We start from the raw sequence: 26211 nt of genomic DNA on the forward strand, positions 1-26211 counted from the left end.
CTCCATGAACTCAGCAACCATTAGCCTATGGCCAATCATTCTCCATGTAACCCTTGTCTATTCTTATCCCTCTGACATTCTTCTTAAAACAATCCAATATTATTATCACACCAAAAAAAATAGCATTTCTTATATCAAATATCTAGTCAGAATTCAAATTGTTGACTTGTATAGTTACATATGGAGGCAGAGTTTTTATTTTTAGTTTCTCTTAATTAGGATCCGAATGTGGTGAGTTTATGTTTGGTTGATGTCCTTTAAGTCTCTTTTTTAAGAATCTGTAGATTCTTCAATCTATTTTCTTTGAAATGTTATATGGTGTTTTGTTTTGTTTTGTTTTTAAGAAAGCAGGCTGTTTGTTCTCTAGTATTTGTATTTCCCACACTCTGAAATTTTGCTGCTTGAATATCCATGATATAAATTGATAGTTGGATCTAGAGTTTGACTGGATTCAGGTAAGGCTTTTTTCTCCTCCCCAAAATATATTTTTCTTTATTTCAGAGAGGGAGAGAGGGAAAGAAACATTAATGATGAGAGAGAATCATTGGTTGGCTGCCTCCTGCACTTCCCCTACTAGATATGGAGCCCACAACCTGGGCATGTGCCCTGCCTGGGAATGGAACCGTGACCTCCTGGTTCATAGATCGATGTTCAACAACTGAGCTATACCAGCTGGGCTGGGTAAGGCTTTTTTAGTCAAGACAAACTCATAGGTCGTGAGACAGTCTCGATCAGGAGGCATTTACTGTCTGCTTGCATTTCTTTTTGCAGTGTTAGCAGTTGCCAATGATCTGGGCCTGGATCCACTGGTTCATTAGTGGTTGCCACACAGGCTTAAATGCACTACAGATCAGTTCTCAGGATGTTGCTGAATTAAGAAGACATGGTCTCTGGTACCAGAAAAAAAGGGCTTTAGATCTCACTGTGGTAGTGATATCTTTTAAAAATCATTCTGTTTCTTTGTCTAGGAAAACCCTTTTGTAACAATGAGACCTTCGGCCAGTATCCCCTTCAGGTAAATGGCTATCACAACTTAGACGAATGTTTGGAAGGGGCCATGGTGGAAGGTGACATTGATCTGCTTCCTTCTGATCATTCAGTGAAGTACGGACAAGAGGTGAGTTGGGTATTTTATTTGGTGCGCCAACCACAAAGCCAGTTAAATAGGACTGAGCTTTTAGGCCAGTCATTTTCCCATCTCATAGCTTTACATGTAACAGAACTTAAACTTGTCTGAGATCTCTCATGAGTTGATATGAGTTGGTGAGTCTTACTCTTGGATAAATTCTTTACTAAAAGTGTGAATTTGGAGTCTGAGTTACTCACATAAAGGTTGTATGCTGCTTCTGATATTTCAAGTGTGATCAAGTTTCTCTCTTTCTGTTGAAGCCTACCTGTACCTGAGTAGGGAGAGCGCACTGCCTCCATATTTTCGGAGGGTAAAAGTACAGTGATTAACTCCTATGGTATGCCATTTAGAATATTTTCCCTATTATAGTATTTACTGTTTTCCATTGTAACTTCTGCCTTTACTTTAAATTTTTTTTTACATTTTGCATTTATTTATTTTTGTGGGTTGGAAAGAAATGGGGACATTAAAGGGAGAACAAGGGTAATTAATATCTCAAGACTTCAGCTGGGTTAAGAATTGCATTTGCATTTGTAGCAGCATTATTGTCAGTACCACACAGCTTGGATTATTCTCTTATCATCATCCATTTTGAGACAAAATTATGGCTTATATGATGAGTCCAACTCAATACTTACTATAGGAGGAAGAAAAGCTTTCTTGAGTTAAAATAGATAGCATAGCATGGGCCTTGTCAAAATACATTAGCGGTAGGGCAGGGCTGGGACCTGGGGAGAGTAACTGCTTCCCCTAGCTTTTCAAGGAAGGTTCTGATTCCTGATTATGAGGAGCTGCATGGAGCTGATGGTGTGCTTACAAAAGGGGGGATGCTCACCAGTTACTTAGCCTTCTGGAGACCTTTATTCAAGGATGGGAACACTTTATATATAGATAAAAGAAAATTATTATGCTTGTTTGGATTTAGCCCTGAGGTAGTCAGACAGGCTATCTGGATTCACCTTGGCCCGATAAGGGCCTGTGAAGGGAACCGCTGTTTGTACTTTTGGTAAAGGGAATATTTTAAAGCTGTCATACAGACCTCTGGCCTATAGGTGAATTGAACAGAACGGCCTTTCCTGGTCTAGTTTTTCCTCATCTATGACCAGTGACAGTTAAGATTGTTTTTAAAAGTCAGGGCTTTCTTTTCTTGAAACTCAAGGTAACATTATTGGTTCATATATCTGGGTCCCTTAGGAGGCATCTGTAAATTGTTGGAATTGAGAGATTTTCTCAGGAACTTGAGAACTCATAATCATGAAGCTACTTCAAGTTTCCTATTTAGAGAGAAAGGGGATTCAAGTTATGGTTAATAGACTACAAATAAATACTGCATTATATATGCATACATATTAGTCTTTTTAGCTGATTCATGGAGACAGTTGTCCCCTTACTTACATGCTGCTTAGATTATAATTTCTAATTCTTTGGTTAGGCTGCCATTCAGGTTTTGAATCTATTTTGAGTACTGATGACTTAGTGAATAAATTGCATAGGTGCTTGTGCATTCACATATTTAAGTGTGGTTATTTCTGAGGATGATAGTTGAGCTGGAGTATTGAGGAATGTTTAACCATACTTTCAATGAGAGCATGATTCTAAGCGGTCATTTCCTTTAGGATTTGAGATTAAACAAGAGCTCTAGAATGAGATTGATTTTAATATAAATTCTATACCAAAAATACAGAGCAATGAGGGATATTTTAAATCTGACTATTGCCATTTCCTGAAAATAACTTATTTCTCTCACATTTCTACTCCTGACATAGTGTTGGTTTACAAAACTACCTCCAGTGTTAACCTTTGAACTCTCAAGATTTGAGTTCAATCAGTCTCTTGGTCAGCCAGAGAAAATTCATAATAAGCTGGAGTTTCCTAAAATAATTTATATGGACAGGTGAGTTCTGTGATTGATTGTCTTAAGATTGATTGTCTCATTATGTGATTTTTATCTCTCAATTTGTTTATGTGATGTATCATGTTTATTGATTTGCGGATGTTGTGCCATTCTTGTATCCCTGGAATAAATTCCACTTGGTCATTGTGTATGTTCTTTCTAATGTAATGCTGGATCTGATTTGCTAGGATTTTGTTGAGGATTTTAACATCTATGTTCATCAGAGATGTTGGCATGTAATTCTTTTGTAGTGTCTTTTATCTGGTTTTGGGATTAAGGTAATGCTGGCTTTGTAGAAAGAGTTTGGAAATGCTCCTTCTTCTTGAATTTTTTGGAATAGTCTGAGGAAGATGGACCTGGGCTTTTGTTTGCTGGAAGTTTTCTGGTTACTGCTTTAATTTCCTCCATAGTTATCGATCGGCCTATTCAGATTTTTTTATTCTTCCTGGTTGAGTTTTGGAAGGTTGTATTTTTTCTAGGAATATGTTAATTTTTTCTAGGTTGACCAGTTTATTGGAATAGAGTTGCTCGTAGTATTTTTTTACGATTCATCGTATTTCTATGGGGTCTATTGTTGTTTCGCCTCTTTCATTTCTAATTTTGTTTATTTGGGTCCTCTCTCTTTGCTTCTTGGCGAGCCTGGCTAGAGGTTCATCAATCTTGTTTATCCTTTCAAAGAACCAGCTCTTGGTTTCATTGATCTTTTGTATTTTTTTTTGTTTGTTTGTTTGTTCGTTTGTTTTTGGCCTCTATGTCATTTATTTTTGCTCTGATCTTTATTATTTCCATCCTTCTGTTCACTCTGGGTGTGTTTTTTTGTTGTTGTTGTTTTCTTTCTAATTCTTCAAGTTGCAGTGTTAGATGGTTTATTACCAGTTTTTCTTGTTTTTTTGAGGTAGGCCTGTAATGCTATGAACTTCCCTCAAGACTTCTTTCACTGTGTCCCAAAGATTTTGGATTGTTGTGTTTTCATTTTTATTTGTTTCCAGGATGTTTGTTTGTTTTTTTAATTGATTTTTTACAGAGGGATTGAGCGTTAGAAACATCGATGAGAGAGAATCATCTATCAGCTGCCTCTTGCACACCCCCTACTGGGGATGTGCATGCAACCCAGGTTCATGCCCTTGACCGGAATCGAACTCGGGACCCTTCAGTCCACAGGCCGACGCTCTATCCACTGAGCCAAACCAGTTTCGGCATCCAGCATGTATTTTATTTCTTCTTTGATCTCTTTGTTAACCCACTCATTGTTTAATATTATGCTATTCAGCCTCCAAGTGTTTGAATTTTTGTGATTGTTTTTATTGTAATTGATTTTTAATTTAATGCCATTGTGATCTGAGAAGATGCTTCATATGATTTCAATCTTCTTGAATTTGGAGAGACTTTGCCTGTGTCCTAATATGTGGTCTATCTTTGAAAATGTCTCATGTGCGCTTGAGAAGAATGCATAGTCTGTAGTTTTGGGGGTGGAATGTTCTGAAGATGTGTATTAAGTCCATCTGATCTACTGAGTTGTTAAGCATTGCTGTTTATTTGCTAATTTTTTTGTCTAGAGGATTTATGCAGTGATGTTAATGGGCTATTAAAGTCTCCTACTATAATTGTATTGCTGTCGATCTCTCCCCTGATAATCTTCCAGAAGATTTTTTTAATGTATTTAGGTGCTACTGCATTGGGTGCATAAATGTTTATCAGAATTATATCCTCTTGTTGTATCGATCCCTTTAGAATTATGAAGTGGCCTTTCTTGTCTCTTGTTATGGTCTTCACTTTGAGGTCTATTTTGTTAGATAGAAGTATTGATACCCCAGTTCTTTTTATTTTTTTTATTTTTTTTATTTTTTTTAATTTCTATTTGATATTTTTCCATCCCTTCACTTTCGGTCTGTGTTAGTCACTTGTTCTGAGATGGGTCTCCTATAGACATCTTATATATGGGTCATGTTTTCTTATTCAGTCACATGTTTTCTTATTCAGTCACATCTTTTGATTGGAGCATTTAATCCATATATGTTTAATGTTATTATTTATAGGTACTTGTTTGTAGCCATTTCTGTTCTTTATGCCTGTATTCCTTCCTCCCTTTCTATTTCTTCTTTTTACAGCATTCCCTTTAGCATTTCTTGCATTGCTGGCTTGGTGTAATGATAAACTCCCTTAGCCTTTTTTGTCTGTGAAACTCTTGATTTCCCCTTCAATTTTGAATGATAATCTTTCTGGATAGAGTATTCTTGGATTCAGTCCTTTGCTTTGCATCAGTTTGTATACTTCATTCCATTTCCTTCTGCCTTGATGTGTTTCTGTTGAGAATCATTTGATAATCTGATGGGGATTCTTTGTAGGTAACTCTCTGTCTCTCTCTTGCAGCCTTTAAGATAATCTCTTTGTCAATAACATTTGCCATTGCAATTCTGACGTGTACTGTTGTGTGTCTTTTGGGGATTCATCTTGCTTGGGACTCTACTTGTGTGACTTTTTTTCTTCCCCCATTAGATAAGTTTTCTGTCATTATTTCTTCAAATAGATTATATAATCCTTGCTGTTGTTGTACTACTGGCACCCCTATTATATGTATGTTACTTCATTTCATGTTGTCCCAAGCTCCCTTAGGCTCTTCTGCTTTTTAATTATTTTTTCCAGTTGGTATTCAGATTGGGCTTGTTTCTCTACCTTATCTTCTAACTCACTAATTCAGTCCTCCACTTCTTCCAGTCTACTGTTGAAACCTTCCATAGCGTTTTTTTATTTATTTATTATTATAGCTAGATCACTTTTGATTTCTTTCTGATTTTTGCATAGGTTGTTGATTTTCTTGTCCATCCAGTATATGAACTGTATGACCATTACTCTGAATTCTTTTTCTGTCATATTGCATGTCTCTGTTTTACTTATTTCCTTTCTTGACGAATCCTCTTTTTCTTTCCTCTGGGGATTGTTTGTCTCCCCATTCTAAGTATCACCAGAAGGTCCAAACTCCAAGTTGTGGGGGCTCCAGCTGTGTGCAGTAGGAGCGTCATGCCACCCGAGTGTCACTAAAGAGCTCCGACACCAAGATGTGTGGCTGCTGTGGGTCAGTGGGAGCCATGCACGCCAAGAATCAGAGTCACCTGCTCTCAGTGCGGCTTCATGCACGCACCTAGAATCAGTGTCCCCATATGTGCTGCGCTGAGAGAGTGTCTCATAACATGCTCCAGGAATCAGAGTCCCCATGTTTGTGCGCTGAGAATCGAGTATCAGAGTCTCTGTCACTCGTTGTGGCCTTGCATCAAAAATCAGGGTCCCCGTGCACACATGCACCAGGAATTGGAGTCACTGGCACTCAGAGAGTACACACTGAGAATCAGTGTTCCTGTGCACTCGTGATGAGAAACAGAATTCCTACATGTGCACGCCAAGAGTCAAGTCACTGTTGCTCAGTGTGACCTCTCGTGTAGAGAATCGGGGTCCCCGGTCTGCTTGAGGGCCGGGTTGCACAGCCTGCCTGTGTCACGGGAGGCTTGCTTGTGCGCTGTAGGAAATAGACTCCCTGTATGTGTGAGCCCAGAGTCAAATCGGGTAGCACAGCTGCCTTGTGTTTACGGAAGGAAACAGACTACACGTGCACGCACACGCCCAGAGTTAAAGTCAGGTAGCACAGCCGCCCTGTGTCAGCAGGAGGCCTGCTAGTGCAGCGTGGGTCTAGCAGGTCCTGTTCCGCAGCAGTGGGCTGGCGGGGAGGGGTTTCTGTGGCTCACAGAAATCTGCAGCCAGGATGTCTGGAGTCTTGGTGTCCGTGAGGCTGCTGCTATGGTGGCAGGTCTTGGTCCCAAGTGGCTGTAGGATTCTGGTTTGCATCTGAGGACAGACTGGGTGGTGGTTAGGCTAGACCTTAGTTGCTAGCAGTTTTGCCCTTCAAGATGGCATGGTTTCTGTGCAAGCGTTGGCCGCCCTGGAGTGTTTGCAGTGGCAGCACGGTTTTGCAGTCTAACACTTCCTGGTCTAGCAGCCCCCCAAAACCCTGCAGGATCTAACTGTCCCTAGCTAACACACACACACCACACATGTCCACACACTCCTCTATCGCTCCCTCACTCTTTCACACACTCTCCCTCCCTGCCTTCTTGCCGGTTGCCATCTTTTCGGTCTTCCAACTCTTTTCTAACGTGGCTGTACAATTTTGCATTTCTACCAGCTCCATTTGCTTCAAATCCTACCAACATGTGAAATTAATGTTAGCCATTATAGTGGGTTTGTAGGGATATCTTATTACTTAAAATTTATATTTCTTTGATAACTAATGATGTTGAGAATCTTTTTGTGTAATTAATGGTTATTTTTGTATTTTCTTTTGTGAAATGTCTATTCAAACCTTTGTTCATTTCCTTAACTGTGTTGTTGTGTTCATATTGAGTTTTAAGGGTTTTTTAAAAATACATTTTAGATTCAAATCCATTCTGCTATCTCTTCCATTTAATTCCAGTGTTTTTTAGAAAAGCAGGAATTTTAGTTTTAATGAAGAATAATGTATCAGTTTTTCTTTAATAGTTAGTGCTTTTTATGTACTAATTAAGAAATCTTTGCCAAACCAAAGGTCACAAAGATTTTCTTTTTTTTCCCTTTCTGAAAAATTTGTAATTTTAAATCTTAAATTTATGCCTATGAGTCTTTTAGAATTTACATTTTTATATAGTATGAGATAAAGATGTTTGGTGTTTTGTTTTGTTTTTTTAATAAGAGGGAAAAGATGGCATGTGGGTGTCCAGTTATTCTAGCACCATTTGTTGAAAAGATACTCCTTTCCCTCATTAAATTATCTTGATACTCTGTTAGAATTAATTAAATTTACATTTGTGGGTCTATTTCTTGAATCTACGTTCTTTCTGTTGCCTAATCTTCTGTCAGGGCTACATTGTCTCGATTACTGTGGTTTTATTATAAATCTTGACCTCAGTATAAGTTCTCTAACTTTGTTTTTCTTTTTTCAAATTGTTTTGGTTATCCTGGTAACTTTGCATTTCTTTATTTTTCCTTTTAATTTTTATTGTTGAAAGTTTTACATAGGCCCTCTTTTTCCTCCCATTAATCTCTTCCAGCCTGCTCCCATTCTCACCCTCTCTCCCAAGCCCTCACCACCCATTGTTTGTGTCCACAGGTTATGCATCCTTTGCATTTCTGTATAAACATTAGAATCAGCTTGTCAGTGATTGGGATTTTGATTGAGATTGTATTGAATCTATAGATCAATTTAGGGAAATTGACTTAACAATTCTTAGTTCTTCAATCAATGAACATAGTATAGCTCCATTTATTTAATTTTTTGTCAATTTCTTCAACATTGTTTAATAATTCTTAGGGTATAGGTCTTGCACATATCTAATTGTTTATTTCTAAATTCATGTTTAATTTTATTATAATTGTGTGCTTTTTACCTCATTGCCTCCAGGCTATGCCCCCAGAGACTACTACTTTCAGTAGTCTTAACATTAGTGTTTAACCATTAAGTGTAATTTTAACTATGTGTTTTCATAGATGTCCTTTGTCTAATTGAGGAAGTTTCCTTGTGTCCCTAGTTTGCTGAGATTTTGTGTTATTAATGTTCTTAAAATATAAGATGATTTTGGGCTTATTTGCTTAGATACATGTACAGAAGCAAAGAGCTTATTCGAAGTAAGAGAGAAAGTATTCGAAAGTTGAAGGAGGAAGTGAAAGTCCTGCAGCAAAAGCTGGAAAGGTAAGTTATGGACACCTCTGTACTTATAAATGTAGGAGTAGAACATTAAAATCAGATAACTTGTTTATTTTTAAAAACTAGAGGCCCAGTGCACGAATTTGTGCACACTTGGGGTCCCTTGGCCTGGTGGCATTCGGAGCTTTCTCATCCAGTCCCAATCAGGGCTGGCTGGCTGGGGGAAGGGACTGCAGGAGTTTGGCCAGCCACAGGAGGTTGGTTGTGGGGGCACACTGATCACCTGGGGGCAGCTTCTGCATCGAGCCCCTGCCCTCTGGTGGTCAGTGCACATCATAGCAATCGGTCATTTGGTTCACCAGTTGTAATGGTCACTTGGGCTTTTATATAGATAGATAGATTAATTCAGAGTTTAAGTATTAACTAGCATATTTTATAAAATAATATTTTTTTTCCCTAAGGATGAAGCAGTTTTCAAGATGAGCTAATAGTATACATGGGCAAACAGTAGTCCCAAGGGACTTAAGTGACCCTGAGCCACACAGTTATTAGCAGTGTATTTAGAGGACCCACATTCTGATTTTATAGCCCTTTCCTTTTCCTCTGTCCTTGCCGTCTTTTTCATAAACACGAGAGAGGTAATGTCGTAGTGCTCCTCTCCCATTGTCTTGGGAAAACAGTTTCTGAATGTCCTGGAAAGTAAAAACAAAAAACAATTCTGCTCTACCTAGAGTAGGGCTAATTGATTAAACGGGCTAATATTTCTGACACGTACAAAGTCCTTTGTCTCATAGAGGATTCAGTCCCTTTTCTTTGTTTACATTATTTCTGTGGAATCACTCCTATGACTTCCTAAGGGGGAGTCAATGTAATTTCTTTCTAGTCTAGATAGAGCCCATTGATTTACCATTTTGGAAAGAATCTCATACAATGTTAGTGGCTTTCCCCCCTTTATCTGCTTAATAATTTTGCTGCTATCATCATACCATCTTACCCACTCTATTGTTAGGTCATTAATTTTCCTGAGAGGCAACACTGCATATCTTCTAATGTAGTTGACTTTGATTGCTCTATACATATTTTTCACTAATGTTTTCATTTCATAATGTCCTTCTAAATATAGAAACAGACAATTTTCCTTCTTTCTAGTTCTATACCCCTTACTTCCCCCTACCTCTCACTTTATTCAGAGAAGAAAAATGTGAAGTGACTCTATCCTTTGTAAATAGAATCCCAGAACTACAGTTTATCTGTATCTATTGGTCAATTTAATTATTGTACCATTTAAACTTTGTCTACTATAGTGAACTATAAAATTCATTAAAGTAAAATTTTTTAATGACTCTAACATATGATAGTAATGGCAGAATATTGGGTATTATTAAAATAATTTGTTATTTTGGTTACATATTTCACATATTTATTATTTACTAATCCCAAAGAAATCTTTAATAATTTATGCCTGGCCTATGCTGTTTTTGAGTGTATAAATAATAGGGTACTTAGACTCCGCAAAAAAAGAAAAAAAAAGAAAAAAAAAAGATTTGCTTGTTTTCTTAAACTCTGACCTTTATCAATATTTACTTACCATTTTCAGCTTTCTTTCATTTTTTCCTAATAATTGCCAACTGGTTGATCTATAGGGCAGCATTTTTTTCATATTTGAGTACTTGTAATATCTCTATTTTCCTTTAAGAAACAAGCATTTAATTTTTATGTCCAGAGCCTAAATGTGATATGATATCAGGAGAAAACATAACTGGCATGACTTTGGTTAGGAGCCCATTTGTTATATTTTCTGCCAGGTATAAAAGTTTAGATTGTTATGAATTTTTACTTTCGTAGTTAGAGATTTTTGCCCTACAGATTATTTGAATAATGTGTTAAATATTGTGTAGTGTTTAGAAATAGCCTTTCCATCAACTCTTCACACCACAACAGATCTTTTGTTAGCAAGCCTCAAAATATAAGACAGACATAGCCAATAGAGTACCATTGTCTTTGCCTCTTAGGTATGTGAAATATGGCTCAGGCCCAGTTCGGTTCTCACTCCCCGACATGTTGAAATACGTTATTGAATTTGCTAGTACAAAACCTGCCTCAGAAAGCTCTACGTCTCAGAGTGACACAAGCATGACATCACCACTTTCTCCAGTGCATTGCCCGGCGTCTGACCTGACATCCAAGGAAAGGTAATGAAAAAGCTGTGTGTGTGTGTGTGTGTGTGTGTGTGTGTGTGTGTGTGTGTGTATTTGGTTTATTTGTACCATGCACCTTCTTTCTATCTGATTAATACCCCATATGAGCTTGAGGTTTTGAGCTCTTTGTCTTAAAGGGAAGGATTTTGCCAACTGTCCCTTGAGAAAATGTTCCTAAATGAGAAAATGTTCCATAGGAGGGATAGGGTTATTCAGAGCTTCCTGAACTGTCTTGGAATATGTTCATTTTGTACCAGGGCTGCCTTGTTTTGGGCTAGCTGCCAACGATCTTTCTAAGAGGAAACTTCAGCACTGCTCTTCCAAACCTCTTATTCTTGCTGCTGAAAATATGCATGACTAAGTAAACATTAAGGAAAGAGATTTGCTCATAAATAGGAAACTAACACATGAAAAGACTGGCTTGCAGTTGAAGAGCACAGCCTAGAGGGGCTTATCTAGGGAAGAGCAGGGAGTTCAAAGCTCAGGAGCCCTCTGATTCTGCTCTGCCCAGCCACATGCAACCACCTTTGTAACCTGGAGGAACCATTAGGGTCAGCTCAGATTAAACTTGATGTGTGCCTTAACTGTTAAAACTCTAGAACTGCTTAAAAAGATTATATTTTTTTGTTGTTGTTCATTTGTTTTAAATATTTTTTTATTGATTTCAGAGTAGAAGAAAGAGGGAGAGAGAGATAGAAACATAAATGGTGAGAGAGAATTATTGATTGGTTGCCTCCTGCAGGCCCCACAATGGGGATCAAGCCACAACGTGGGCAATGTACCCTGACTGGTAATTGAAGCGTGACCTCCTGGTTCATAGGTCTATGCTCAACCACTGAGCCACATCAGTCAGGCTAGATTTTCTTTTTAAAAGAAAGATCAGGTTTTTACTGCAAGATCATTCAAACACCACTCAGCAGCAGTTCCTTCAGTACATTCCAAGCACTTCTCAGATCCAGGGCCCCACACCGTAGTTTATTGCATAAAATGACATCTTAAAAGTAGTGTGGCCATTGTTTAGGTCCACATCCTCTTTCCATTAAAAGCATCACCACTTTTGGTGATGGGGAGAGGGTCAGCTCTAATGCTGGCATTCTCAGGGGGAGAGAGAGCAGGGGTGAGGTGGACTGAAGTGAGCATCTCCAGGGCCTCACCCCTGTCATCTCCTGGGGCACTTTCTGGAATATAGAATATACTCAGAGGGCCAAAGAAACAGGCCAGGTTCAGGCGGCACTGCCCACCCCAGGCCAGGCTCCTGCCCACTCAGGAATCTGGGGCAGTTCAGGCTCTGATGAGGTTGTGTTTGCGGTGGAGCAGTAACGCCACTGTGTGTGTATGTGGCAGGTAAGATGGGGATAAGGAATTATCCTTGATTTTCTTTCACACCACACATCAAATTCATCAGCAAATCCTGTTGGCATATCCAGGATCTTTCACTTCTCACCACCTGTATCCCTCATGGATTCAGTCCACCAATATCCATGGTCTGGCTTATGGCAGTGTCCTCCTAAGTGGTCTTTCCCACCTGTAGTCCTTCAACATGTGAGCCAGGATGACTCCCCATTTAAGATAGATCTGATCATGTCCCTCTGCCTAGAACCTTGGAGGGGCTGCTGTCTTCCTCAGCACAAAAGTCAGTGCCCTTTCTGTGGCCCACAGGCCCTCCATCACTCTGACCTCATTTCTGGCTGCCTCCTCTCAGCTCTTCTGGTTTCTGCTACTTCCTGGATGCGTCAAGTATGTTCCCATGGCAGGGTCTTTGCATTTTGTCTTCCTGCTTGAACCACAGAGCTCGCTTTGTGGCTTCCTCTCTCACATTAGACGTTTCCTGGTTTGTGGGACTCCCTTGGCCATCCTGTATGAAGCAGTGCCCCCGATGTAGCACTCCCAGATTTATTGTTCTCTGTAGTAGTTAGGATCACCTGCTCATGCCATATTTTACTCTTTAATGCAAGTCCCATGAAGCCAGGGACTTTGCTTTGCTTTCTGCTGTGTCCCTAGCACCTGGCACAGCACAGGTGCTCAAACAAATATTTGCTGAATGAGTGGGTGCCCATGTACCACACACTGCACAATGTTGCTGCTCCTGGGCGTCTGCCATCAACCAGGAGATCCTAAGGACACACAGTTCTGTCTCCTAGCCTGGACCAGCCTTGGGGATTCCAAACCATTGTAAAGGGTCTGCCTCCTCCTCCTCAGGGATCCTGATGACCAGGCACAAAGCACACCTTCCCCAGTATAATTACCACCGTTCCATGAGCTGACAGAAACACCTTAAAGGAGCCAGCATGGGGTCCAGGCCTCCGTCCATGCTCCCAGGCCAGAATTCCGGACTGGGTCACTGCAAACAGAAAAGGAGAGGAAGAGACTGGTTTGGGGGGCACACTTTTTGTTTGTTTGAAAGAAGAAGCCATTTATGAGGATTACAGACAAATTACATTATGGTTGTTTAACCTGTTCTGGATTTCTCCAGGAGGGGGATGGGGCGGAGATCAAGCTGGCTTCATTGCAAGTAGCACATGGCAGACACTAAACAAACTGCTGATAAGTACACTATTTGAGACAGGGGCCTTGGGAAGGAGCACTCAGGCTTTAAATAGACAGGGCTTGCTCTGGGCCACAGACAGAATCAAGAGTTCTGTATAAAAAGGTTTATGGGGAGGTTTCAGGGAAAGTATTTTCCATTTCAATATATGAAACAATATTTTTGCACTCTGGGCAGTTTTGGGCATTACTTTATTAAGATTGTGTGAGAAAATATAGAACTTTTCAGCAAGGGTGCCTGCTCCTTACTACATTTTGGGACAAGAGTTTCCTTGTGAGAAGACAGCACCCAGTTGGTAATGGAGAAGAGGGCCTCAGAGCCGCCGGAAACTTGCAGTCTCCTGAGTGCACCCTCTGGGGTTCTAATGCTCCCACCCGGCTTTTCCTGTCCTGGAGAAGGCACACAGCTTTATCTAAGGCCCCTTTGATGGAGCTTCTCTGGCTTTAAGAAAAATGCCTGAGGAGAACAGGCCTGGATGCCCAAGCCCCTCTGGAGGAAGCTAGGAGTGATCTGAAGAATGCCCTGGAGGAAGCTAGGGAGTGATCTGAAGGACCCCTTGGGGTTGTTCCTGGGGAGGCCTGAGAGTCATCTGGTGAGATCCAGTTCTTGCTTTCAGGACTGATGAGTGAGGAAGCCCCCGCGGCTCAGCCCAGCCCTGTCATCTGCTGGCCCTCCCTCGCCGCCTATGCTCACAGCACTAGAGGTTTGGGGTCTGAAGTGCTTCCAAGTGACAGCTTGTGCAGTGCTCAGGTGCTACAGGCCCAGGATGCCAGGTGCCTGGGAAAGTGGCTCCTGCTTGTGGGCACCTGCTTGAGAGGCTGCTTGGGCAGGGCGGGTCTCTGCAGGCACATTGAAGTGCCGGAGTGTGCTGGTTGGTGTCAGGCATAAGTGGAGGGGAGGGGAGTCCTGCAGTGTGGGAATCTCTGTCTTTGGTCTCAATCCGTTAGTTGGCACCGAGTTTACCTGTGCTATGTCGACAACACCTCCTGCAGAGATGAATTTGAATCATCAGCATTTGCTGTTCCCAGGTCTGAGTCGTAGGACATGGTTCCTCAGAAGGATTTGGGCTCTTGGAGCCATTTCCTTGAGTAGGCAGCTGTCAGAGTCTAGGCTGAAGGATAGTTGGGAGGAACTGGTGTGTCCAGGCTGAGGAAGGAGGGCAGTGAGCTGTCTGTTCCATTGGATCTTATGGCCCAAGTGCTGGCCTTCCATGTCCTCTGAGCCTGAGGAAAGGGAAATGGAATCCAGAGACTCCTTCCTCTTTTCTTTAAGGTTGTGGACTTGTAAGGTAAAGGTGTTAGTCCCTGCAGGAAGCTGAGCAACTTGGGGTTTCCAGGCAGGGTGGGGGGCTGGTAGCATTCACACTTGCAGGTATCACTCCATCAGGTCATTTTTGAGGGCTGGCTACAGCCAGGCCTGGCAGCTGTCCACATCCCTGCTCTAGTTCTGAGATGCTGTGCTGTGGATGGCAGCTTTTAGGAGGGCCAGAAGACAGGCTGAGACAGAGGCTTCTGGTTGGCACTGACTCACACACTGGCTTCAGTTCAAAAGTGCTTGGCGTGCAAGGAGAACCTCATGTACCTGCAAGGGGAGCAGTGACCCCTGGCCTTCTGGTAAAAGGTTTTTATGTTTAAAAAATCTCACCCATTTCCCCAACTCCCCCTCATATTAATAACTAAAGGCCTGGTGCACAAAATTCATGCATGAGGGGGTCCCTCAGCCTAACCTGCACCCTCTTCAATGCAGGAGTCCTCAGGGGATGTCCTACTGATGACTTAGGCCCACTCCCCACAGGGAACAGGCCTAAGCCACAGTCTGGCCTCCCTTTGCAGGAGGCGACCTGGTTGATCAGGGGAAGGCACTGCCCCTATCACCCTGCTGTTGCTGCTGCCAGGGTGTTTTCATCAACACAGATTCCAGTCTCTTCCCCACAAAAAAAATGACAACTTTCTTTAGGCATTTTCAAGATGTCTCTTTCATAGGATATGACATTTCTATTTTTTTATTTATTTTTATTCTCACCTGAGGATATTTTTCCATTGATTTTTAGAGAGCATAAAAGAGAGGGAAAGACAGAGCATCAGTGTGAGAGGGACACTTTGATTGGTTGCCTCCTGCATGAGCCCTGACCTGGGTACCGGCCAGGGAGGAGCCTGCAACCTAGGTACATGTCCTTGACCAGAATCTAACCCGGACCTTGTGGTTGGCAGGCCAAGGCTCTATCCACAGAGGCAAACCAGCTAGGGCAGGATAGGACATTTCTTAGCCATCCAGCAGCAGACCTTTTTTCCTCCGGGAATGAGGTGGAAAAACCCTAGATCACCTCCTTGGATTCTCATTACCCAAATTACCAAGAACACTGCGAGTGGTGAATGGGGAGCTTAGCCAGTGAGCTAATGAGCGACAGAAAAGGTATTTCCTCTGCAGCTCTCAGGCAGAGGCCGAACTGCCAGTGCGCTGCGCAGGCAGGCCCTGTTCTCTGCGGGCTGTGCCATCCGTGGCTTGCCTCACCATGCACACAGTCCCCTGCCACCCACCTACACACACATCCTCCTCCTGAGTGGTCGTGACGTTATGGCATCCCAGACAATTTGCATGTTACCTCTCTATATAGATTATTCATCCTTGTATGCATAGAAGTGAGCATCTCTCAGGGTGGCACGAGTCAGGGGATGGAGGAGTCTTTTACCTTTTATACTCTACTTGTGTGTTTGGTGTTTTCCAGAATGGTTTCATGCTCTTTATTAAATAATTGTTTTAAATTTCAAAAAGCAGTTGGGCAGTCTATTTAAACACATACAGTAATACTGCCTACTGCACGTATTGGATTTTATTTATTAATTTTTAAGATACATTTTTATGGGTTTCAAAGAGGAAGTGAGAGGGAGAGAGAGAGAGAAACATCAATGATGAGGGAGAATCACTGATTGGCTGCCTCCTGCATACCCCACACTGGGGATCAAGCCCACAACCTGGGCATGTGCCCTTGACCAGAATCAAACCCGACCCTCCAGTCCACAGGCCAATGCTCCATCCACTGAGCCAAGCCAGCTAGGGCTATGTGTATTAGATTTTAAAGTTACTCTGTGGGTGTGCTCCCTTCTGATATTGAGATATCTGCTGTCTTGCTTATCTTGGAATATTTTCCCATATATATGGGTCCTTGGGGAAGAGATTTTCTCCATTATTTTGTTTGTGAGAGAGAGCAGGTGAGAAGAGTAGAGAGTGAGGGTTTCTTTAAGTCAAAGTCACAGGAAGTTTATGTTCTTCAGTTTTGATGTGAAGTAAAAACCTAAGTACAATTTAGAAGCTTAGTTTATATTCCTGCTGGTTTGTGTGTAGTCTGTTTGACATTAATTAGTAGATACATTAACATTTACTTTACATACTTTATTCTCGCTGGTTCAGGGCACTGATGTAAAGAAGTTAACATTTACATTTAGAGCTGAGTAATAGATTGCTTACCTGGTATTTAGCTAAAGAGTGGTAGAGCTGGATTGTCTGTTTGTGAGTCCAGCTCCCATTCTTCTCTAGTGTGTTACCTAGTTTGTATTCCTGTGACTTGGATGTTCAGCTGGTATTTCATTTTCCTTGCTCTGTATATTTTGTTTCTGGGTTTGTCTATCCATCCCACTTTAATTGGTTTAATCGTGGGAACTCTATAGTTCATTCCTTAATTCTTCCAGGCTCAGTCTTTCCTTCTCCGTGCTCTCTCTCCTCTCTTCATGCAAATGCAGTATAACAAGAGGTGAGAGAGCATGAACCATAGACTCAGGCAGGTCTGGGCTTCATAGCTCTCCATTGCTTACTAGTTGAGCAAACTTGGGCAAGTTGCTTAATTTTCCAGACCTTAGGTTTGTAATTGTTTAATATGGATAGTATCTGTATAGTAATAATATCTGTCTCATAAGCATATTGTGTTAAATGAGACAATATCTATATAGGAAAGATTCACACTGTGCAGAGTGAATACTCACCAACTTACAGTGGTGCTTTTCCACATAGCAGCTTGCTTTCAAGGCATGCTTTGGAAGTTACCATCTGAGCACAATGTGTCTTCTTTCAGCACAAGTGAAGAAAGCTCTTCTCAGGACGTTGGAAGCACCTTTTCTGAAGACGGTCCACACGAGTCTACGACAGTGACTACTCCACTGGCATCTTCCCAGTCTCCTGTGTCAATGCCTGCACACCCGGCTCCCCGAGCAGACACCCAGGAGGAAATCAACTTTGTGAAGACCTGTCTCCAAAGGTGGAGGAGGGAAATTGAACAGGATATACAAGGTTGGCTCTTCTAAAACTTGTCAGACAGCTATTCTTCGCCTTCTCTGTTGGTTTGAGTGTTTCGAAGTTTGGCACCGTGGGTACACTTGCTGCTGTTGCCTTAGATGCTATTGAATTTTGCCATATATGCTGTTAAATTTTGGCATGGGGATTGTGACCTTCCTTTCATTCCCTGTGAGATTGGATCACACACTTCCATTATATCGCTGTGGAAAGACCCCTCCTTGATTCCCTCAACATTTCTGGGCTTCCTGGGAGCTCACTTGCTCATGTCCTCTTTGGTTGGGATTTTTCTATCTGGCCTCCTGGTCATGTGCTCAGACTTTTCTTCCCCTTACTTTCTCTTTTTATCTGGGGAGCAAAAAATAAAAATAAAAATTCAGATTCCTTCCAGGTTCTTATTCACAGAAATTTAGCTCTCTCTTGTTCTGCCACCTTCTTTCAGGTCTTAGCACTCTAAGGTCTTTCTCTAAGTAGGCTGTTTCTTCTTTAAGAAATATTGGTTCCAATTATAAGAGATGATTTTTAAAATCTTACTGTAATTATATTAAACTCACAATTTCATAAACTGATGCACTAGTTGCCTTAAGACTGTCTTCCTTCGTGGCTTATCAAGTGGACTTGAAGTCATCGGAACCCTGGCACAGACAAGCAGTGCCCATTACTGAGTTGAAGCAGCCTCTGTGATGTGGAGTGAAATCATCTTAACTAAGTCTTCTCTTTTAACAGATTTAAAGAACTGTATTGCAAGCACTACCCAGACTATCGAGCAGATGTACTGTGATCCTCTCCTTCGCCAGGTAGAATGAATTGATGGAAAAGTAGTCAAGCATGTTCTAGTGGTGCTAATTGACAGAAAGGAAACTGGATGGCTTTCTTTGACACTCAGTGAGAACCTCCTGAAATAAAGGAATAAACTTAGGAAAGAAATTGGTAGTGTTCTGTTATTTTTATTTTAGGCTAAAAAAAAGTAATGTATCTTCTGCCACTAGTAGAACTCAAAATATATTTGTTTTGATTCTGCTATGTGTTGCTTTTTGATACATTAGAAAGGTTTGCTGTCAGATATTAATAAAAGTTGTTACGCCGCCCTAGGCAGCTTGGCTCAGTGGATAGAGAGTTGGCCTGTGGACTGAAAGGTCCCAGGTTCGATTCCAGTCAAGGGCATATGCCTGGGTTGCAGGCTCAATCCCCAGTAGCGGGTGTGCAGGAGGCAGCCAATCAATGATTCTCTCTCATTATTGATGTCTCCCTCTCTCTTTCTCTTCCTCCCCTCCCTCCCTCTCTTCCTCCCCCCCTCTCTCTGTCTCTCTCTCTCCCCCCAAACCTTCCTCTCTCTTCCTCTCTGAAATCAATAAAAGAAAAATAAAAAAAAAAGTTGTCATGCCATAGTAATTTAAGTAGTACAGTGGGGAAACCTGAACTAGGGACCCGTTACTTGTCCTTTTCACAGTACTGGGGTCCTTTGTTTACCTGCAATGACCCTAAAAAGGAGGTAGGCGGGCAGTTCTCATTGTCCACATAATTTTTGTTGAGAATGACATTCTGGGCATGGAGGGGAGAGAGGTTCCAGTCAGGGGCATGGCCTCTTAGCGGCTTCTGGGCCAGTGGCCGGAGGAGGGGAGCTGTCTCCAGGGTTGCATGGAGGCGTGGTTCTGTTGCATGGAGGGAATGCGTCATGTAAATCTTGTTTTTTCCCCATTTTCTTTTTTGTATTTCAAAAATTTCTCCACCAGTAAAAAACATGTCAAGGTACTGATTAAATGTAAGTTTAACTTGAGTCTGTGGCCCACTTCACTTACTTGGCACTTAAGCATTGCTTTATGTTCTGCATATTGTGAAAAGAAATGCCCTTCAGGTGTGGAAACTAACAAGTGTGTAGTTGAAAGGGTCTTCACCCCAGATAGGTGAACAGTTTCAAGAGGAAATATAGGGGCCATGATTCATAATGAAATATGCTAACCTAAATGTGGGTGCCAAAGACAGTGGACAGAGAACAAGATGGCCGCTAAACTAGCTGTAGGTCCCAAAGCATTTTCTCAGCATAATGGTCAGGGTGATTTTATTTTTAGAAAAACTGTGTTTGGAATTGGGGAATAAATAGGTCTGGGTAATCTTAGGTTTTAGATCTATAATCATAAGAGTTTAGAGTTAAACGAGGTCTCAGAGGAGGTTATCTAGCTCAGTTGTCTGGTTTTAAAGATTTGGGAACTGAAACATGTAATTGATAGATTCCAAGGCTGTGTTTTTGTTAGTTCATCTTAATCTCCAAGATGTCTCCATGTGAACAAACATATGTATACCTTTCTAACGACTGATATTTTGGAATAATCTTGGATTTTACGCAGGGGTCTTCAAACTACGGCCCGCGGGCCACATGCAGCCCCAAGGGAGTCTGATCCTGCCCACCAGGTTTTTTGGGCAGTGAGCGCAGCCAAGGTGTTACAGTAGGAATTAGTAGTTCATATAGTCCGGCCCTCCAGCTCTCTGAGGGACCGTGATTTGGCCCCCACTTTAAAAAGTTTGAGGACCCCTGATTACTGCATCTCACTCAGAAATGTGCTTTCTGGTTTGTAGGTGCCTTATCGCCTGCATGCAGTGCTCGTTCATGAAGGACAGGCAAACGCTGGACACTACTGGGCCTATATCTACAATCAGCCCCGGCAGGTCTGGCTCAAGTACAATGACATCTCTGTGACCGAATCTTCCTGGGAAGAACTTGAAAGAGATTCCTACGGAGGCCTGAGAAATGTCAGTGCTTACTGTCTGATGTACATTAACGATAAGCTACCCAACTTCAATGCAGGTAAAAATATCTTCACAGGAGCCAGAAATGGGGAAGTCTCTACTGCTCAGGGAAGGGGGAACATTCTTCATAGTTTAAAATAATTTTAACCTAGAATTTATCATGAAGTAATAATGCATTTTTATAAATACAAACAGTACAAAAGAGAATAAAGAGGAAAAATCAGTTTGCTCTCTGGCTTCTACCCTTGAGCCCAACCAGTATCCATTGTCAGGTTTCTTATGCTGTGTTCAGAAACTGCTTTTGCAGCTACTACATTTACTATTGACATCTCCTCCATCCTGTTTTCCCCCAAATGGGATATTTTTCTGTTTTGCATCCTTTTATTGTGTATCTTAGTAACTTCTATATTTTCATAAATAAAATTGACTCATTATTTTATTTTAATCCTCACCTAAGAATATGTTTTGTTTTATTTTATTTTATTTTTTTTTTTTTGGAGAGAGAGAAACATCAGTTGATTGCCTCCTGTTACGTACCCGCAACCTGGATATGTGCCCTCACCGGGAATCAAACCTGCAACCTTTTTTGGCGTCCAGGATGCTGTTCCAACTGAGTCACCTGACCAGGGCTCTTTCTTTTTAACCCCATAATCATTCCTTTGCATGAATATATATAATTTATTAAACCAGCCTCCCACTGATAGACTTTTAAGTTTTCTCTAGTTTTTTCCTTTTTTAGTAACATTTTGTATACATTTTAAGAATGTTTTTATTGATTTTAGAGAGAGGGGAAAAGAGTTAGAAACATCGATGCATCCACATTGATGCTAAGAGCAGTCATGCTTATAGTTTATATTGGTGCTTTATTCCTTACTGCATGCTTTCAATTTTTATTTCTCTAATAATTTATAACTCTAAAAGGAAGGTAGGCAGGATAGGAATTCTTTTTTTTTTAATTAATTAATTTATTTTATTGATTATGGTCTCACATAATTGTTCTTATCCCCCCATTCCCATCCCAAACCCCTCCCTACATATGCTCCCACCCCCTGTTGTCCATGGCCACTGGCTAGGCCCATATGCATGCACACAAGTCCTTTGGTTGATCTCTTCCCCTTACCCCCACCCTCCCTTACTTTCCCTCTGAGGTTTGAGAGTCTGACCGCTGCTTCTCTTTCCCTGGGTCTGTTTTTGTTCATCAGTTTATGTTGTTCATTATTTCCTCTAGATATGTGAGATCATGTGATCCAAGAAATACCCTTGTAAGAACCTAAACTGCCACGAGCCATAATAGTTATGCTGAGAGGCAAATGAATCAGTCTGTAGTGAATTCCTTTCTGGGCCAACAGTTCTTTTGAGTCCCAATTTCAATGTCAAATAGTTCCTTATGTGTACATGTCAGCCATGATATTTCAGATCTGGTTGGTGGACAAATGGTGGTAATGCAGGAATTCTTATTGCCCACATTTTCCAGCCGAGGTTCTTTAGTTGTCCAGTAAATAAATGGCAGGCCCACAATTCAAATGCAGTTCTGACTCCATATTCTGTGCTGTTTCCCATGTACATTATTGTCTCTGCTTGTCGCGTCTTCTCTGAGAGGTCTTATGGCCAGCATTTCACAGCTAAGACCATAGGAGGCTTTTTATTTCAGTTTGCACACATGACTGTGTTGCATAGGCAAGATCACACGTCAGCTTTGTGGCCAGGCAGCAAGTTGTCTTTCTGATTTGCTAATGTGATTGGGGGAGAGGGGGAGAAATGATCACCTCACAGTTATTTATCTTCATGATTCCATATTTTCAATGTGAAAGCAGGACAGCTGCTTGTGGAAGTTACTGTACAAATGGCTATACTGTGGTTGTATATAGGAGCCTTGGTATATATGGCTCAGGCAATTGGTAATAAGAGCCTCTGTATTGCACATATGGCTCGTTTTTACATTCTAGAAGTAAACAAGTGGAAACTGTCACTTGCTTAGTGAAAAGACTAGTTAATGGCAACCAATAAGTGGATGTGCTGTTCTCTAAGTGTTTTTGGTTTTGTTTTAGTCAAAACAAAAAAGGTTTAGAAATGAAATGTAATATGTCCTTGATATCCTGCCTCCTTTTTTTTTTTTTTTTTTTTTTTTGTTAATCCTCATCCAAGAATATTTTTTTCCATTGTTTTTAGAGAGAGTGGAAGGGAGAGGGGGAGAGAGAAACATAGATGTGAGAGATTGGTTGCCTCCCGCATGCGTCCCGCCCGGGACCAAGCCTGCACCTGAGGAATGTGCTCTTGACGGGAGTCAAACCTGCCACCCTTCAATTTGTGGGCCAATGCTCTAATCACTGAGCAAACCTTCTAGGGCTACCCTGCCATTTTTCATCATAGCTTTTAATGACCCAGGTATTATTGACCAAATAACTATTATATCAAATTGCTTTCTGATAGCATTTAATTGCATGAAACGCGAGACAGCATAAATGTATTGGAATTCATCTCTAACCATCTTGCAATAGATATTCTTATCAATAATAGATGCATTGGTTATAGTGATAAAATTATTTTGTTTGGAATTTCCATTGGATCTAATGATTTTTCTGAATTTCTAGAAATGTTTGGTCCATTCTTACTATTTCACCAGTGATTGGCCTTTATTCCAAATCCTTACATTCATTCATTCCTTCATTTAACAGATAATTCAATATGTGCCTACTTACTAATATGCCAGGTTCTGTTATTGATGTGCTCTGACTGTTGGCCTTGTATTATCAGTACTTCTGATGGATTATGTGTGTATGTATTTTTCATTAGGAAAGACCTTTTGATTTCTCCATCTTTGTTCTTTCTCAGAGGCAGCCCCAAATGAATCAGATCTGATGTTAGAAGAATTGGAAGCCTTATCTGTTGAACTTAAGCATTACATTCAGGAAGATAACTGGAGATTTGAACAGGAAGTAGATGAGTGGGAACAAGAGCAGTCTTGCAAAATTCCTCAAATAGAATCTTGTACCAACTCAACATCTCCGGATTTCTCTATACCACCAGGTATTTGAGAAGGGCAGTGTGCCAGATAGTGTCATTCACATCGCCCTCCTTCAGCCAGCCCTGTGCACGTCACCGATGGAGTGGTGCCCCCATGTGCAACTGCAATACATTTCAGATGGAGTTGGTATTGCACAACGTGATGGGATAACTTGTGGTTCAGACGTGATTTTTGATGAGTAGGAGTAATAGCAGAAAGACTAGCTACCTGTACTTTTTCTCTGTTTAGTTTTGCTTATTTCCCAGGTTGTAAGAGGAATTATGGTAGGATTCCTAGTTGGATTTTATGAAAACAATTCTCCAAAGGTGACCTTCCACCAGGTCAAATACATGGTAATGGAAGGAAACTAGATTTTGAGTGGGGAACATGCAATAGAGTACACAGTTGTTGAATTATAATTTTGTACACCTAAAATTTTATAATGTTATTAGCCAATGTTATGCCTATAAATTTAATAAAAGAATTTGCAACAGTATTAATTGTAACACTGTATGCAAATGTAAATGTGTCAAAGCTCAAGAACTTTAATATATATATATATAATTTTTATTTTTTTAAAGTCCATCTTTCTAACATGTGTTTGTAGGAAACCTTGGCATAAAGGCATCTGACCAAGTCAGGAGGAGCACATTAAATTTTACAGGATCATCAGTGGTCTTGCTGAAGTAGCCATTCCTTGTGGTCACAGTTTCTAGGGGAAGCTTGCACAGATTTTTTTAAAGGTTTGCTAGAAAGGTTGTACATTCAACTTTGTGTCCATCCTGCTTGCCTTTACAGAGCCTTCCAGACATTACGTATCATCAGACACTAACTTCTGTGTCCATCTCTTTATCAGAGCCTTCAGAGTCCTCTGCCCATGGGGGTCGCTGCTTGTCGGCTGAGCATGCTGTGATTGTCAAGGAGCAGACCGCCCAGGCCATTGCGAACACCGCACAGGCCTATGAGGAGAAAGGTGTCGAAGCAGCCTTGGGTGAGGTGAGAATGACTGAGGGAGCCCTGATCCAAGAGGGGCGCGTTTTCATCAGTGATTTCCACAGTTCCCTCGCATTTCTGTGATTCTGTGTTTCTGCTGCATTTAACCAGTCCCTCTTTATTTCTCCATTTTTTTCTACTCATTCTCTCCATTCTGCTGCCGCAGCTTAAGGAAGCTGAACCCGAGAAACCCCTGCCCCCGGAAACAGACTTTGCAGAGCAGTCAGAGCAGCCCCCAGAGGCTCACGATGCAGACTCTGCTGCCCCGCCTCATTCTGAGGTGTCTGAAGTCGAGATTCCCAGTGTGGGGAGGATTCTGGTTAGAGCTGATGCAGACGGATATGATGAGGAGGTACAGAGCCGAGTGCAGGGTTGAGCTGCTTGTTGTCAGTCTGACCCCCTCTCGTGTCATTGCATGTACTTGAAGGTGTGTGGCGATGGGTAACATTTTCTTATTGAAACAAATGACACGAGGCCTATCTGGTTTGACCTTAGTTACTGTTTTTAACAAGATAGCTTTGTTCCCACTGTGCACTGCTCCCGTATATATCTACCCAGGCGTATATTTATGGGGCCACTGCAGAGTTTAGATGGCTCAGAATGATAGAATTTAGTCCTTTGTTTGGCATTAGGACAAAAACTGCCTTATAAGTGTTTGTCTTTAGTAGTATTAGTTAATTGTTTTTCCTCCACGTGTGAAATTTCCAGAGGTATAGTGAGCCAAGCAAATGTAAATTGAGTTGTTTTTAATTCTAAAGCTTTAGGAAGAAGCTGTAGAATCCCGTGTGGTTGAGGTGCTCCTTACAGTTGTCACTGCACATAAACTATCATGCATCCTGCCCCATAGACTTGTTTTTTTCCTGAGAAATATAGTTTTAAATTATTGGAAGGTTTTCATTTTATAAAGTAATATTTGTGTATCCCCTCCTTTCCAGGCTATTTTAAATGCCCTGCTCATCCTACCCTGTTTCCCCGAAAATAAGACAGTCTCTTATATTAATTTTTCTCCCAAAGTTGCGCTAGATCTTATTTTCAGGGGATGTCTTATCTTTCCATGTGCTAGGTCTTATTTTCGGAGGATGTCTTATTTTCAGGGAAACACGGTAGTAAAAGTCTAACATATTAGTGTGTTCAGGACATACACCCAAACTACAGAACTAAATTGGAATTCTCACCTCAGACACTTCCTCACTGATAGCTCTAACTCAACTTGATTCTTGGGCAGTGCCATAACATAGTTTTAGACATACATATTTAGTCATCTGTGCATTACAGAGAATGCACAGAAATAGCTTGCATGGGCTGTGCGTGTGCATAGGGTAAGTGTGAGGGCCTTGACCTTGTGTGGAAGGCAATGCTGTCCGTGTGCATAGGAATGGGTGCAGAACTTGACCTGCAGTAGATGCTGACCAAGGAGCACACGGCATGCTTTCTTCTGCATGCTGCTCGCCTGTCCTCTCATGCTCTTCTTTTGAACCTTTCCTCTCTCCTTTTTGTCTGTTTGTGCCCTCTTGTGGTAGGTGATGCTGAGCCCTCCCATGCAAGGGGTCATCCTGGCCATAGCTAAAGCCCGTCAGACCTTTGACCGAGATGGGTCTGAAGCAGGGCTTATTAAGGTATCTCCGTTTTTTAATTTCTCCTCCTTGTACCACAGGTATCATAATAATGGGGCACTAATTCTATCGATAGGATTAAAAATTTCTTTCACTGAAGTAAAGTGTAAACCCCTCTTTCCTGCCTAACGAACGAAT

At 41.3% G+C, this 26211-nt stretch overlaps 1 protein-coding gene across 5 annotated transcripts in view; it reads left to right on the forward strand.

The window, feature by feature from the left end:
* The window catches only part of USP28 (ubiquitin specific peptidase 28), a 65934-nt gene that overhangs the window by 32154 nt on the left and 7569 nt on the right, over nt 1-26211 (forward strand). For 2 of the 5 annotated variants that reach the window (XM_084893567.1, XM_084893568.1), the window contains exons 10-20: nt 969-1117; nt 2896-3023; nt 8641-8736; nt 10704-10883; nt 17501-17715; nt 18445-18515; nt 20293-20521; nt 23296-23490; nt 24324-24463; nt 24627-24812; nt 25981-26076. In XM_084893567.1, the coding sequence (XP_084749693.1) occupies nt 969-1117; nt 2896-3023; nt 8641-8736; nt 10704-10883; nt 17501-17715; nt 18445-18515; nt 20293-20521; nt 23296-23490; nt 24324-24463; nt 24627-24812; nt 25981-26076 (1685 nt within the window). Of the gene's footprint in view, nt 1-968; nt 1118-1363; nt 1467-2895; nt 3024-8640; nt 8737-10703; nt 10884-17500; nt 17716-18444; nt 18516-20292; nt 20522-23295; nt 23491-24323; nt 24464-24626; nt 24813-25980; nt 26077-26211 lie in introns of those variants that run through there. The other 3 variants (XM_084893569.1, XM_084893570.1, XM_084893571.1) reach the window with 2 other exon arrangements.

Source organism: Pipistrellus hanaki, assembly GCF_964339955.1.
Source record: "Pipistrellus hanaki genome assembly, chromosome: 9".
Taxonomy (NCBI): Eukaryota; Metazoa; Chordata; class Mammalia; order Chiroptera; family Vespertilionidae; genus Pipistrellus; species Pipistrellus hanaki.